Here is a 16,539-nt window from a genome sequence, read left to right on the forward strand (position 1 = left end):
ACGGCTCGGCTACGTAGCGTAGTGTCTGTTGAGAAATATTATGTGCTGTGGCGAACTTTTTAGCCAACTTAATTATGAGCTGTTTGCTCTGGCGCACACAGATGGCGCCACATGGTGAGTGTTAGATTACAGCGTTTTCGGAATAGAAAAAAATGTTGATTCGTTTTTTTATTTAGTATAAGTACATAAAAAATAAAAAATAACACTTACACACTAAATTCAACGTTCTAAATCATGAAATCTGCAATAATACATAATACTTACGTAAGTACATCAATATTTTAGGACGAAAAACCTTTAATATAAAAATATCATTGAGAAAATTACTGTTTGTTTAGACTAGGTTTTTCGAAGTGAACTCTTTATTTTATTGTTTATATAATACCTACACATTGGTAGACGGAACATTCTCTTCAATTAAATTAGTACGACTTACAGCTGAGTGCTTTTCTGTTAACCCCATAAGTGAAATGAATACACTACGTATTATTATTTTAATTTGAGCAGAACTTCATTCATCTTTTTTGTACCGCTGAAAGCACTAGACTAGATTTTCTACTGAACTATTTCACTATTAAATTCCATAACACATACCCTAACCCAAGCTCTCTCATATCACCAAACTTAAAGCTAGTCTTTGATCTAGCATCACTAACTGTACAATATGGTCACTGCATTTATATTCACTAACGATAACAAAGCCTACGTCATCTTTGGATTCTGCAAATCCTGCTGTCTTTTATTCTAAGACCTAATTGTTCTAATCTAGAACACTTCAAAGATCTTTTACCGCGCTTCGGAAGCCATTCCTCTTTTATAAGATCAGCGCCCTTTTCGGCTATCATTATCACAGGCGCGTTAATGTTACCATTAGTAATGGCTGGCATGATGCTGGCATCAATGACTCTTAGACCTTTGACCCCATACACTCTTAGTCGGGGATCCACAACAGCCATCGGGTCACTGGACGGCCCCATCTTGGCCGTGCAAGACAAGTGGTAGATAGTCATGGTGTACTGCCGTATGAGGCAGTCCCAGTACTCGTCGGTGTAGAGCGGCAGGTGCTTGCAGTTGGGCACGGGCTTGCTGTGGAACCGGGCGCCGAAGCGCTTCATGGCCTGAGTCTCCCCCACCGCCACCGCCGCCTTCACCCCCTCGCGCAGCACCCCCACGTCGTCCGGGTGCGTCAGGTAGTTGTGGTACATCAGCGGGTAGTCCAACGGGTTCTTAGACCGTAGCTTTATGAATCCTCGACTCTTCGGACGCAACATCATCGGGAACACTCCGAACACGTCTTTGTTGTTGATGGATCCGAAGACTTCGTTGTAGAACTCATCTGTCAAACCGTGAGCCCTCTTGACCTGGGTGCCTCCGTCTGAGGGAGTCGACGCTGATGTCAACATGAACTCGATGTCGGGCCAGTCGTCAGAAGAGTTCGCGTACTTAGTATTGATGAAAGAGACCACTTCCAAGCCGACACTAGACGTCAACGGGCCGTCCTCCGTAATGGCGTAACGCAAAGCCGTATTTATATTCACCAATCGGTTCATCACTAAACTGACGGGATAATCTATTTGGAAGACGAGGCCACCCACAGCGATGTGGTCCTGCAAGTTCTGGCCGACTCCGGGCGAGTCCTGTACGACGTCGATGCCGACCTCTTGCAGGTGCTGTCGAGGACCCACGCCCGACAACATCAAGAGTTGCGGCGACGCCACCGCTCCTGCGGACAGGATGACCTCTCTCTTTGCGTACACCACACGCTTCTCCCCATCCCTGAAGTATTCAATTCCGAACGCTCTCTTGGATTCCTTATCTATCAAGACCTTTGTCACATGAGAGAACAGAGCTATGTGCAGATTCTGTCGTAGTCTGACTGGCCGTAGGAAGGCTTTGGCTGTTGAGCTCCGAGTGCCTCGCCGCATGGTGAACTGGTACCAGCCGTAGCCCGTCTGCTTCTGTCCGTTCACGTCGAGGATGTCGTAGCCCATCTCCTCTCCAGCCTGCAGGAACGCCGCTCCGAGCGGAGTGTTGTACGGAGAGTCTTGCACAGTCAAGTACCCACCTGGAATGATGTAAATATAATTATTGGTACTTAAAATTTGTGTTGCTTTGGAAATAGTGTATCTAGATAAAGTACCTACGGTTAGCTAAAGATAGGCACTGTATGACAAGTTGTCACGCGATGGAATAGTTTCGTATTACATTTGGCCTAGATTGCGCGCAGAATCTAAGCATGTGAATATAATTAATGCAATAAAGAACTCCCACATTAACCTGTACCGAATTTTTATGTGTGGTCGGGCGTAAATATATTGTATGAGCTTTTGCTCGAGAGCTTTGCTACGCTTTTATTATTTAACCACCGTAGGGATCAATACGAATCTACAGCAGGTAATTAGACGATAGATCAAATTCTAGGCCAAGACAAATGTTTGTTTAAAAATAAGTATGTAATGGTTTTCGGGTTATGAATCTCTGTAAAAGGTATTCCAATCGCAAGTACCTCAATGTACATCTATCTACACTGCAGGGCAATAGGTACGAGGCAAGAACGAGATATCAAACAGTATTGATTTTATTCCGTTAGTCCTTTGCTGAAAATTTAAAACCAATTACTATACTTTATATTTACCCGTAGCATGATGTCTAGTATCCCTAGCCAAATACGGGTTCCTCTGGTCTTCCGACTTCTTAAAATACGGTAAGACGTCTTCGTACCCCCACCCTGGGTTGCCGAAGGACTCCCACTGGTCGAAGTCTCTCCGGTTCCCTCGGATGTAGAGCATGGTGTTGAGGACTGAGGACCCGCCGAGCACCTTGCCCTTGGTCCAGCAGCAGCGCTTGTCCACCATCGCCTGGCACGCCGTGTCTTGTGGTTGGGTTCTGGAATTGATGGATTCCATTGATTAGGTTTAAATGATTTTGAGGTTTGGAAGTATACGATATTTACCGAGTTTTGAAAAGAACTTAAAGCTAATGTCGACATTAAATCTATGTCTGTCTCTTTCTGCCGTATACTATCAAGTATGCAGCAATCTAATTATTTAAGGGGACAGTTCCTTTCTGCAACTCAGCGACTACACATACATACATACATATGCTCACGAGTCTCACGACTGAAGGTAATCTCCGAAGGGGTAGTCAGAGGTGACTGGCAAGCGAGTCACCCGCTTTTCGCTGTACATTTGTACTCACGTGATATAACTCACTTAGCGACTATAAGCTAGATATGAGCCTTAAGTTAAGGGTGATCTGATATAGTGTCTCGACCATACGTCTGTATATAATGCCGAAACGGGGACTCATAAAAACCTAACCTAACGGGCCTAAAGAGTGATCTGATGCTAACCGGTACTTCCAGTCCAGCTTGCTCTTGTGCAGGTAGAGCGACAGCAGCGGCACGTCGCTGATGTCGGTCTCGTGCCCGCCGGCCTCCAGCAGCAGCACGTTCCACCCCTCCACCTCTGAGAGCCGGTTCGCCAGCACTGACCCTGGAATACATAGAGTGGGCTTTGAGGAATGCTTCTAGAATATGTCAGTGTAGAGGAAAGTGCCTTTGAATGGATGAAGAATTTACAGGGGCATGTTGTTACGAAACAGATGGGTCGAACCATTGCAGGGTTCTGAAGCTAGCAAGCACCGGAACCATTATAGATTTTTCTTTAAAGATAGAAATAAAAGAAGAAAACATTTATTTCACAAATTGAACAACAAAAACAGAAAAAGAAAGAAAAAGAATACAACAAAAAAAATAACAATACAGAAAATAATACAATACAGTACAAACATGATTGCTGTCCAGCGCAGCATCGGCACCAGCTCAGCATGTGCTGTGGCCAAAGAGGCCAAAGCGCTGGTTTTCACCTGGCCCGTAATAATGGTGACCTCAGTCGCGAACGCGTCTTTACACTGTAGCCTCCAGGTAAACGACAGGGCACGTGGTAGCCATGTGTCAACCAAACGCTTGATATAAAGTTATGCGTTCTTTCTCACCTGCCGATCCTCCGCCAACGATCACAAAGTCATACTCCTGCCGCAAGTACTTCTGGTTGAAGGGCCTGCTCTCGGGGTCCAGCAGGTCGTAGTTGAAGTAGGCCATGGCGGCCAGCAGCGCCGGTATGAACGACAGTTTGCCGAGCCCGCCAATAGCCAAGGCAGACTTGGCGGCCAGGCCCGCAGCCGTGCCGAGCGCCATCGTGGGGTGGACGGATCTGTGGAGCGGTTGGTGGACTTGTTGAGTGAAGTGTTTGGTGCTGGATGCATTTTGTTTGATTTTAATGTGAAAGAGGATAGTTTTTATTCTGGATTTCCAGAGGAATTGAAATTGCCTTAAAAATACTAGTATTATTATATTTTAAATATTAAACGACTAATCTTCAGCGTGTCGGTCGATGGTTTAGTCATCTTAATCAAGTTAACCAATCAGCGTAAGCAGCTTACCTAAGAAATTATCAAAAGAATTACGGTGTTGATGACCTATTAAATAAAAAAGATTAATTTAAACTGAATTTTGTGGAAATGTATCCTTTAATTTATACTGGTTATTAGAGCTAAATGACTTCCATTAGCAAATTCTGTACCCGGAATTTTATTATGACCTATTAACATAATAATATGAACATTGAACAGTTATACATACAGGAATTTGGTATAAACTCTACATCAATCAATAAAATGTTAAGAACAATCTTCCTTTTTCAAAATGTGTTATCCATAAACATACCATAGCTAATTAATTACAGTACCTAATCTTTCATTAATCTTTCTCAACCATATATATGTAGGTACAACCTATACTGCTAACATACTGCCTTTTATTTACAAGCAACTAGTATTGTACGAGAAAGTCAGAGAAGTTGGATTACATGGCCGATGAAGGTCATCAAGTATCTACAAAGTTCATTTCATAATAATTTCCATGTATTCATCACCACTTCGTCACATACATTTATATATTTATAGAAATCATGAATAAGGTTACATAAATAGAACCATACAATACAAGTTTAGTCTTTAATCTTTATTGCTCAAAATTACAAGTAGTAGTAGTAGTAGTATAACTTTATTGTACATAAAACACTTAAATAACATTTAATACTTAAAATCTATAATACAATAAGGGCGGCCTTATCGCTAAAAGCGATCTCTTCCAGGCAACCCTAAGAGCTAAGAGAGACAATTTTGAATATAAATGAGGAAGTTGTACAAAAATATAAACACTAAAGATAAAAGAAATTAAAACCTACTTATTTTATTAATAAATACTTAAATACATACATAAAAATAATATATTGCATAAAATAGATACACATGATAACTAGATATTTATCATTCTACAAGTAACAATCTTATTGCTGACTAATTATGTAATTTCTTCCAGACAACTCTAACAAAAATAAATTAAACATGTGAAATGGGGTTTAGGTAGTAGAAGGAGAGAAATTAAAAATTAAGTAAGACCATTCTTACAGCTATAAAATACATTGAAACAGTAATTATGCGTCGAAAGGATGGAATTATATAAATAGGCAAGCATTAGCCAAGCAGATAAGCAGTGCCAACATAACGTTAAATACTATTATCGTATACCTAGATAGAGCCATTGGTTAACTGACCTACTTTAATTGTAAACTTTTAGTTAATACCTAAAACGTGGGAAACTTTGTAAACGAAGATTAATGAAACAAGACAGCAAGAACACAAGAACTGACCTCTTACTGTCCCGCGTCACAGACTAATATGACAGCGATGATCATTAATCTATGTCTCTACTCCTACCTACTCGCTATGCATAGACTCTATGTTTAACGATAGTTTAACGCTTGTCTATCTTGAGGACTAATAAATTAATCTTTGGTATATATAAGTAATTATCTACGGCACATACTTAGATGCTCAAGCAACCGGAATGATTAGTGCTTTTTATGATGCCTAAATTTTATCGCGTTGGTATCCGATGTTTCTCTATTATTATGTGCAATTCTCATGTCCCATATTATATTTATAAAAAGTCCTTTGTACCTACTAATACTACTTCCTTTCTTACTTAAGACCAATTTATTTTTCATAGTGTAGTTTCTAGGTAATAATTGTATTACAATAAGCTCAAATAATAAGTACCTACTCTCATAAAATTTAACGATAGTGGACATTGTATTTATGTTTATCTTTTTTAACTTATATAGGACTTACCGCTGAAATTGTTAGCGGATTGCGTTGTTTCGAAATGTATTCAAACATAAGTATTTTTGAAAACTTTACTGGTGTGTGTGTTAGATATAGATTTATATTTGTAAGTTTAAGAATATACACTGTATGTTTTCTCTTCTAATAAAATAAAATAATAATAAAAAATAAATAAACAACCTATAAGTAGTTCAGTTTGAACTATAACAATTTAATGTGATCCCACAATTATTTTAAAAGGATATACCTACAAGTCAATGTATCATGAAATTTAAAGTGGAAACGAAATAAGTGAGCGAGAACGATCTATGCATCTTGGGCTGCCAGTGCCACTGACCCTAATCTGACTGGCCAAACTTTTCACAACGGTAACAAACCCTAGTCAACCTCTTGTTTTTATCATCGACACGATATTCCTAGTCCCTTAGTTACCTGACAGAGAGAACAATACTTAGCAACTAGTTGCAGTGGGATGGACAGTTACGTAACTGTTAGGCAACGGTTAAGGCTGTTGTGGTACGCAACAGAACATGATGCGACTCACGCAAGCATTAGTTACCACTGCGCATTATGGATTAGACAGGGGTAGTGTCGACTGCTAATCGGAATTGCTATGGATGGTATGCCAACTTAAGACCTACTAAACACTGCCACTAACCACTTTGTAAGCCGTCAAGCACTTGGCAACGACATGAGTTTAGGTATAGGTATTAGGTACTCACGAGCAATGAAAAATATCAAATAACATAATTTTTATGGAACGTCAATGGCGGCAGGTGGATCTTTGTCATTGCACGTGAGTGTAGTACAACTGAAAAAATATTGGCATTACACAGACGCAAGTATTGTAACTAAACTGCTGAACAGATAACCCCACAAAGTTTTCATGGTTAATTTTGTGCACCTAATTAACCTAAAAGACCTACAAGTAAATGACCCACGATGTCCGGCCTTACATCGTAATTGTGCAAAAACCTTTGACACCGAATAAAAGCAGGTTTAACAGAGGTTTAATCAAGAAGTCATCACGCGAACTGACAGCGGGTCAAGTGCGCTTTCCGCGTCGCCTCGCAGAATACCACCTTATTTATAAGTACAGTCAGCAAAAGATATACAGGGTGTTGCAAAAAGGGTATACTAAGCCGAAACCATAATGTGCAGCATGTTATATCTAAGCCCGAATCTGAATACCCTTTATGCAACATCCTGTATATATTATGTGCCACCCTAGCGTAATCAGTTTGATCTTGATACTTTATCAATACATACAAATAATCTCTACACGTTAGGTACTGTTGATGTCCCGTATCACTTATCAGCGGATACAAAAATTAAAGTGTTTGAGTTGGGGTGGCCAATGTATCTATTTAGCTGACTGTACACCAAGTATGTAGGACGTCTGTGGCAGTTAAGTGTGGCGGCCTATCGTGATTACTTACCGTGGTATCAGGCTTTGGGAATTCCTAATTAAATTAATACTTAATTATTATGTGAATCATAGTCCAGTTGGAAGGTCACTAAGGTATTTTAAATTGCTGTTTGAAACTTGCCATGAATTTACTGGTCAAGAAGAGGTCTTTCATTACTTATTGTTATACTATTATATTGTTAGTTAACACAAGATTTCACATTTTGTCTAAATGTTTGAACATACTCGTAGTTGCATAGTATAGTTGAGGGTACTTAAGGGTCGGCAATAGGCAATCGAGGGTTGGCATTGTCATAGAATTATGTAGTAAATGATGCTCTACAGCCTTGAAAAAAATCACACCGGTAGTGGAAGAGTCTAGCTAGGTGCTGAATCATTCGAATTTAAGTAAAAGCTTATGGATAACTGTAAATTAAATTCAGAATATGACGAAAAACCAGTAAATGACACTCCCGTATTGTAACAACTGTGTCGTAATCATCAAGAATTTTCATATGATTTTTATCATATTATAAAGTTAAAGGCTTGGACTAGGCGCTAAATACCTTGTTTTTTAATAAACACACACTTATTTTGTGTAAATTAATCCCAAACTTGAGCAATTTTTTTCCCTCAAATCTTCATACAAATATCTATGGCGGCTTTCTGTGTTATAAAATCATAAACACAAGTGACGTTTGACTCAGTTGGCCGCTGGCCTCCAAAGAAGGGTCACGTCGGTTTAGGCAGCACTGACAGCTCGCGATCTTATCGTGTACAGATACAAAATCACTGCACATTGGTTGTCATTGCACTTTTTCAACTTTTATGACACCAACATAATTTGATTTGAAATTGAGGAAGCATAATTCTTCCAGTATATTCAATACATTAAATTAAATTAGATAGTGTGCAATATTCTCGTGACATTACAGTCTCGCAAAGGTCTGATGAGGAGCAGGAATATAGCGAATGGATCTAAGTGATGACAATACGCACGAACATTAGGTTAGGGATCAAAAATACAGTCTCTTGGTGCTGGTTGAGGTATGGTCTCGTGAGGATCTGATGAGGGCAGTAACACGGTGGTGGCTCAATTTTATTTCAAAGATATTAATAGCTAAAAGCATCGAGTTTGGGCTATTAAGTATGTTTTTCAAAGAGAGAGAAAGAGATTTTATTTTTTCTCTGGATGTGTTAGGTTTACTGGGTTTACTAAGTTCATTCTGTTAATGGCATCAAGTTGTTATGTGTTCATAAGTAATAATTATTTATTAACAAAATGCTGTTGGTTCTCCACGAAAATGTAAAAATAAAAATAAAATAAATAAAAATAAATTCGTAACGTAAAATTGTCAATGACGGAATTTCTTCTATAGACAGTAGCCACAAAAAAAACAAACGATAGATGGCGTGATTTGAAGATAAAGATACATTTATTCGACACATAGACAGCAACAACAAAAAAAAATACAGATTTAAAGAAAACTAACACATACTTATACAAAACATCAAAGAAAAAAAAGGATACACATCAAAATAACTGGAAAAAATATAAGCCCCAATTTACTTGTGTGGGACAGGGAGTACCATAATATTTTTTTTGGGTTACTCCCCATCTATGCGAAATATCAGCTTGATATCTTTACTCGTTTCTGAGAAAAAGGGCGGTGACAGACGGACAACAAAGAGATCCTATAACGGTTGCTTTTTTTCTTTTGACGTTCGAAACCCTAAAATTAAGTAAAAATATTATGCTGCTACCAAAAAATTTACTTACAGGTATTGAAAAAGCGGTATATAGTACTAAACAAATTATAAACAAACAAAAAACCCGACTGCACGCTAAAAATATGAAAACAAGTCCCAATGTTAATGGAAAGTATCGTAGGCGGGGACCAGCAGAGGGTTCACCATTTAGCTGAATGTTACTTAGAAAACGGCCTTGAGTGGCGGTCAAGTTGGTCCCCGCCTGCGATACTTTCCATTAACATTGGGACTGGTTTTCATGTTTTTAGCGTACAGTCGGGTTTTTCGTTTGTTTATAACTGTATTTTTTTATTTGTAACTTTTTAGTTTTTTTTATTTTATGAAATTTTACGTCAGTAGTTCATGATCATTTTTTATTTCAATAATTTTGGTGTTGTTATTTAAATACCTTCAATATGCATATTTTTATAATGTGAAAATCAAGCCCTTTCATTTGATACCTTACACGGCAAAGTTGAATTATTATTTTTTCGATCATCACGTTATGTCCTCTAGAGGGCGCTATGTTCATTTTAATGGAACGTCACATAGCCTATAACCATCGCGCCATCAATACGCTTCTAACAATACCTCATACATCAAAATCTATCAAGCCGTTTAGGCTACAGGAGGGAACAAAGAAACAGACAAAAATACATACATACAATCAAAAAACATTACCCTCCTCTTTCGGCAGTCCGGTAAAAAGGAGTAAGACAGGGGGTCATTCTGAACTTTTGCTCTACGAGTTTTGGAAATTAACTTTGTTGGACATGTGACTTTTTACCATGGAAAACGAATATTTTTTTTCGCAAATTTGCAAATCTCGTAGAACAAAAGTTGTTCAGAATGACCCCTTGAGTCATCCCCTTTTGGCTTAGTATAGCCCTTTTGCGACACTATGTATTTACTTTGCTTTGTCGTCGGGGTTCAGTTGGCTGGAGAATGCCCGAAACTTATTATCTACACTTTAATACTTGTAGTTACCTTTCTACAAGTAAATACCACATTTGTTTGAGAAAGCTAATCGGGTTCCGAGTATAGAGTAAAGTGGCACCCCTATTAATTTCTACTCTTTCCTGGTGCCTACCAGTGTAAGTAAGAATTATACTTACTTACCCTAAAATCACCCAAAATGTACTTGAACATAATTGTCAATAAAGTTGGCGAGTAAAAGTTTATCGACCCACTGTGCAAACTTACATGTGTGCGTGTCACTGCGTGTGCTGTGTGAAGAGCATTGAAAACCCAAAATTGGCGCGGCACGTCACCCTGTAAGGGCCCTTAAGTGGGTCACCCAGCAACTTAACCGTCATGGTATCTAGTTTGAGGCATGACACGTTGCCTCACTCGCTAGTTTATGCCAGATATTCGGAGAAGTTTAAGGGCTCTTGCTTTCATCCATCCTGTAGCTAATTCTTGAAGGTAGACGTCTAAATAGAGTTCAAGTTATTATGTAACAATATTCAAATATGCATGTACGAGTAAGTTTTAAGTTTTTTGACATAAGTTTTTTATTCGCGTGCTGATTACGATTTAATTGTAAAATGACTATAACAATTTATTCAAAATATGCCCAAAAATAATGTACACAGTTAACTCTATAAAGTATCTATCGTTCTTCGGAATAAAATGTGCATGTATCCAGCATTAGTTTCTCCCAGTTTTGTCTCAAACCCAAACTGTCACATCATAAGCATAAGTTGCACAATCTGGACCGCTTGTATGCATTTACATTGCTGTCGAGCTCAGCTGCAAACACCTAACGTATGCTAAGATCACCTAATATATGTGATCACAGCTGGCTGGCCTGTAATTAGACTGTGACAGAGTGACATGTGTGAAATATTTGTGTTTACGGTCTTACAGCGTATTCGTCGTAGTCATTACAACTTTGGGGAAAACTTGAGATAAATCCTGAAAACAGTCTTTGATATAAAAATAGAATTCAACGTGGAAATTTAATAATTTTTATTTATACATTATACAATTAAGGAATATACTCTCTATATTACTTCCTGGGCAGGGTTTATACCATTTGGTTGCGTATGGGTGTATGGCTGCTGTATGGTTGCGAGACGTGGAAAGTGACCAAATCAATCTCCACTAAGTTACAAGTTTGCGTCAATAAACATCTGCGGCAAATTCTGCGAGTGTTCTGGCCTGACACAATATCCAATGAAGACATCTGGAAGGAAACGCGACAGGAACCCATAAATAAAGAGATCCTCAGAAGAAAGTGGAGTTGGATTGGACACTGCCTCAGAAGACCAGAGGGGAATATCGCCAAAATGGCGTTAGATTGGAATCCGCCGCAGGGCAGACGGCGCAAAGGGCGACCTGCAATAACTTGGAGGCGATCCATTCTCAGCGACCTCAATGCCGTCGGAATCTCCCGGGACGACGCCAAAGAAAGAGCCCAGAGCAGGAACGTCTGGAGAAGAACTGTGGAGGCCCTATGCTCCTCGTGGAGTTAGAGGAATTAATGAGGGTTTATACCAAATCAGCTCAGTTCTAGCTTCGGGTTTCCTCGGCTATCTTCGTAGAATTAACAATTTTTTTTACCTGTCTAAGTTCGTTGGTTCAGCAGGCCGGAGGGCGACCAACAATCTGTTACATATTCGTATAACTTATTTAGCTCAAGCCAATCTAGAGCGATGGTATCAATTCGTCTTTGTCTACGAGGGTACAAAAAGTGCAGGTAATTAGGTTTATTATGCAGACGTACTGTGAGACTCGTACGACATCGCCGTATCTGGCTCACGTATTCAATCGCATATTATTAATGTTCGCGGTTCTGCTAATTACCGTCGAGAGTTCAACTAAACTAAAGTATGAAATTAAATGAATGTTTTGGTATACATTATGAATAGATTAGGTTATGTGCCAATTTGCTGGATGAATGTTTCGTTGATATATTAATAACTTCATTGCTGATCCCTATATAGAAATATTGAGACATTTTTGATGATTCTTATGAATTGTTGTAATATGGTATGAATATCAAATCACATAGAATGTGATCACATTTAATCTACTTACTCCGTAAACATGGAAATTTTTACTTTTCACTGAAAAATATCTTATGAGGCGGAATTTACTTTCCTATCACAATCTCTACCTTCCTATAAGCCAATAAACTGATACATGCATGCATACATCTTATATAACTGACTTGCCTGCGCACACGCAATGATGCAATTTTGACAGCCGTGACCTTGAACTACGTCATTTATCAACGAGACGTGGCCAGAGAAGGACGTCTATTAATTATTAGGTCAAGTTTATGAATTTATATTCGAATAGAAACGTGATATATTATTTTATGTTGCAACTGATTTGATCACACGACATAGATGCGCAGTTTTAAAAATGATTTTGGTAGAATACCGAAATATCTTTGATGGGTGTTCTATTCTATTTCTATTCTATTTTCTGTGGGGGTGTAAGTACCTGCACCTGGCTCTCTCGAGTGGAACCTTTGTGCATATCCCCAAGGTCTAAACTGCCTTCCTAAGCTTGGACCATTTCCCACCACGCTGGTCCACTGCGGGTTGGTGGGTTCACATATCTAGATGTGCTAAATCTAGATATGCAGGTTTCCTCACGATGTTTTCCTTCACCGTAAGAGCGATGGTATACATTGTACTTAAGTTAAAAGAACTCATTGGTACATGTCAGCGCCGGGATTCGAACCCGCATCTCTTGCGTGAGAAGCGGGCCATTACCCGACTGAGCTACCACCGCTTTGATAGGTGTTTTTTGAACTATTTTATTGTGTCTTCTTTTACAATATTTTTAGGTGTACTCCAATTATACAAATGTTACATAATAGCTAAACTACGTTGTGTTTACCATTATTTTTATTTGCACTTCTTACTAAATGGCTTGTGAACTCATAAGTATAATAATTAAGTTAAGTAAAGTATTCATTATTTACTGTCATTGCGAATTTCAAATAGGTGCGATGTGCTTTACTTACACATAACGACAGCTATCGTTTCGAAATGCGATAGCTGTCAATAAACCAACAGTGAAGGTGTACTTAAAACGTCTAAAGTGAGTTTGCAAGGTCTCCTCGTGGTTCGAATCACGTACGCAACGCACCCAGCGCAAGAGCCTATACTCCATAAACTTTCTCTAATAGGATGACCTTTAGGGACCTGTTGTAGAAATTCATCCTTACAGAAAGGGAACATAATTGATAGTGATAATGTTGTTAGCAGCTATAGAAAAAATAACTTGTTGAATAGCTTTCATAGTAACAATTTGAGACCTACATAGATTCTGATGTCCTGAGTCTGCTAGTAATAGTTTTATTGTTAGAGAATTTTTTGCTCATCAACCAAATGTCAGCTAGAACAAATTGCTTTTTGCCGAATGTAAATTATATATAGAGTAATTTAAAAGTGTCTTTTTAACTTCGCCGTAGTGTAACGTAAATAACGTTAACCGACTCGTGAAGCTATGAAACTGCCTAGCAACCCATTTGAAGTTTACTTGCATAGTACCTAAGTACCTGAGTAGAGGTATTATATGGGTTTTTACCTCGCAACACCGCCGCTGTACCGGGCAGATGTACAAATGCTTGTATTTCATCATCATCATCACACTACTGACCAGACATTTCGTACTTTTTTCTTGCGTAGAGTCTAACACGCGGAATAATAATTGAGATGTGTATACTGTTTATATGGGCTAATGCTTCACGGGTCAAGTCTGAGTCGGCATGACTAATGTGTATTTAATATGCTATGAGCATCTCTGGTACAAAAAAACAACAGTTAACGTAGGTTAGTAGTGTACAACTTGTTGTTAACGTAGGTTAGTAGTTGTCTTAATAAAGACGACCTAGGTTGCCTAGGACTTGGAGACACCCTGAACATTCGAGAGTTTGTCCGTAGCTAGTTTATAACATGTATACTTGTTCTCAAGACTGTAATCCTTAAAGGAGTAGTCAGAGGCGACTCGCAAGCGAGCCACCCGTTTTTGCGCTGTGCGCTTGTACGTCTTTTATTTATCCATTATTATTTTGTTAAACTACTGTGTCCCACTGCTGGGCAAGGTCCCTGGGTCTTCCACCTATTTCTGTCCATGGCTTCCTCATTCCAGTTCCTACAAAATACGTCCAGGTCATCCCGCCATCTTCTGGGTCTGCCCCTGCGCCGGCAGCCGTTAACGGGTATCATTCGGTGGCATTTTTAGCCCATACCTATATCTTATCATTCATATCTCAGAGACCAACCCATTTATACCTGCTATAAATATTTAAACCACAAAAGTTCACAATGCCTCACACCGCAGGTGGTTAAACTTTATGTACATAGTAGGTAGTAGTAGGTAGGTACTTAGGTAGTAGGTATACTAGGTACTATTCAGATTATATAGATACTTTCTTACTCCGCGTACAGTCACAGCCACTTCATATAACAACCCATCGATGATGAAAGCTCTTGAGAAACCTACAATCTATCCAGTGAGGTTTAGTAAGTAATAGCGTAGCTTCAGGACATCTCCTCGTTACAAGTTACATCAGGAAAGAGCCGGTGGTTGCAACACCGTTTAACCTTTAGCACGGGGCATTACTTTTTCTTCCTTACTTGTTAGTTATTCAGTACATGTAGCTATAATGTAATAAGTTGATAACTGATCATGAATGATAGTACACATGGTTATTATTTCTAGAGAGTGCACTTTTATATTTGTGTAAAGTATATCATTTGCATCATATATTTGTAAATCGACACCAGCTAATATTTGCTTGGCATTTAAGCTAAAAGGATAATTATGATATTTCATAACGCCAAAAAGACCGGCTTTCGCATGAAGCGGGACCTTGTCCAAAGCCGTTAGTCTTGAATTTCATAACTAATGTTACTGAATCCCACGTGAACACTCCACATTTCTAACCTAAACCTACAACCTTAATTCAATCAATAGAGTGAGAACCGTACCTATAGAACGGTGACTCGCAGCATTCTCAGCTCCAAACAATTGTGTATTCCTCTAATCACAGCACAGTATTGACACAGTTTTTTACGAAGCACTGTCTATTATCTAACTGCGTGTAAGTTGCCGGTATACAACGCGCATGCATGAGTTGGACCCTAGACCGAGACTACGGCGTCGCGGCGCCGCTGCCACCTCCCCGGCCCAGGGAGGTTGCAACACAAGGAGCCCGACTCAATGTCATTCAGCCTTCTTTAACATTCTTTTGGGCGGGAACCTGTCTTTCATGCCAGTACGCGGAGGCGCAAATTAAAAAGTAAAATGTGACAGTTGAAGATCGACTGATGGGACGGGGCGTGTCCATGTGACATCTTGCTCATTGTCGAAAATGTTGCAGGAATGCATTGCGTAAAGGTGCGTAAGGTCAAATTAGCTAATGATTCGTTAATTTATACTCGATAGATAATTTTTATGCTTGTATCAATATGTATTTATTTTAACTATTAATAAATTATAATATGTATAGGGCATAGTTATGGATTTTCTTGCGCCACTTTTACTGGTGAACTATCATCAACGAGCCATTTCGAAATGATCATAAAATAATACTTAATTAATTAAATTCGATAGTTTTTCCTACTGCACCTACATTACTTATACTTATCTACAAAAAGAACTTCGGTAGGTTATTGCGTTCGGCCGACGTTCATAAGGGACCCTAAATAGCTCACGCATCAGATAATAAAATAAACCACCGAAATTGTAATTGCGTCTGTCTCAAAATTATACCCCTTGGACCTTCGTGGTGAGTAGTGCCCGTGAACCCAGGTCCACAGTCCGTGACCCAGACTCACTGACCATCTGCCGATTAAACTTTCTTTATTGATCAAAAGTCATACATAATAATTTCGAGACCGTCTAAAAACAGTACAAATTTACGTGGTGCGTGGTGGTGCACCTATTTTCCTTGACCATGAAAAAATATTCTAGTGGTTGGGAGCACTGACTTAAAATAACTAATAACTGAAGCATAAAATTGAAATTTCCACCGACCGGTTATCATTGAATATCGTTACGAGAGAATGCTCGATGTAACAAGTGCTAATTCATGGTCAAGCATTTGATTCAGGTTTTTTAAATATTTGTTTTGGGTGAAATATTTAATCTGACAGATACAAAGATATTTGGTAGGTGGGCTGAGGGGGGGGGGGGAGCGAGGGTCGATGATGAATGAGTAGTGTCTG

At 39.0% G+C, this 16,539-nt stretch overlaps 2 protein-coding genes across 3 annotated transcripts in view; one reads left to right on the forward strand and one right to left on the reverse strand.

The window, feature by feature from the left end:
- The window catches only part of LOC105390242 (flotillin-2), a 195,508-nt gene that overhangs the window by 121,664 nt on the left and 57,305 nt on the right, over positions 1-16,539 (forward strand). The window lies entirely within an intron of this gene.
- On the reverse strand, positions 268-15,446 carry LOC105390721 (glucose dehydrogenase [FAD, quinone]). Its single transcript, XM_038118868.2, has 5 exons — positions 15,301-15,446; positions 3,997-4,214; positions 3,353-3,494; positions 2,636-2,886; positions 268-2,065 (listed from the first exon to the last, which is right to left on the reverse strand). The coding sequence occupies exons 2-5, from the start codon at positions 4,196-4,198 to the stop codon at positions 708-710; spliced, it is 1,953 nt and encodes a 650-aa protein (XP_037974796.2). The 5' UTR covers positions 4,199-4,214; positions 15,301-15,446; the 3' UTR covers positions 268-707.

This window comes from Plutella xylostella, chromosome 16, assembly GCF_932276165.1.
Source record: "Plutella xylostella chromosome 16, ilPluXylo3.1, whole genome shotgun sequence".
In the NCBI taxonomy this organism is placed as follows: domain Eukaryota; kingdom Metazoa; phylum Arthropoda; class Insecta; order Lepidoptera; family Plutellidae; genus Plutella; species Plutella xylostella.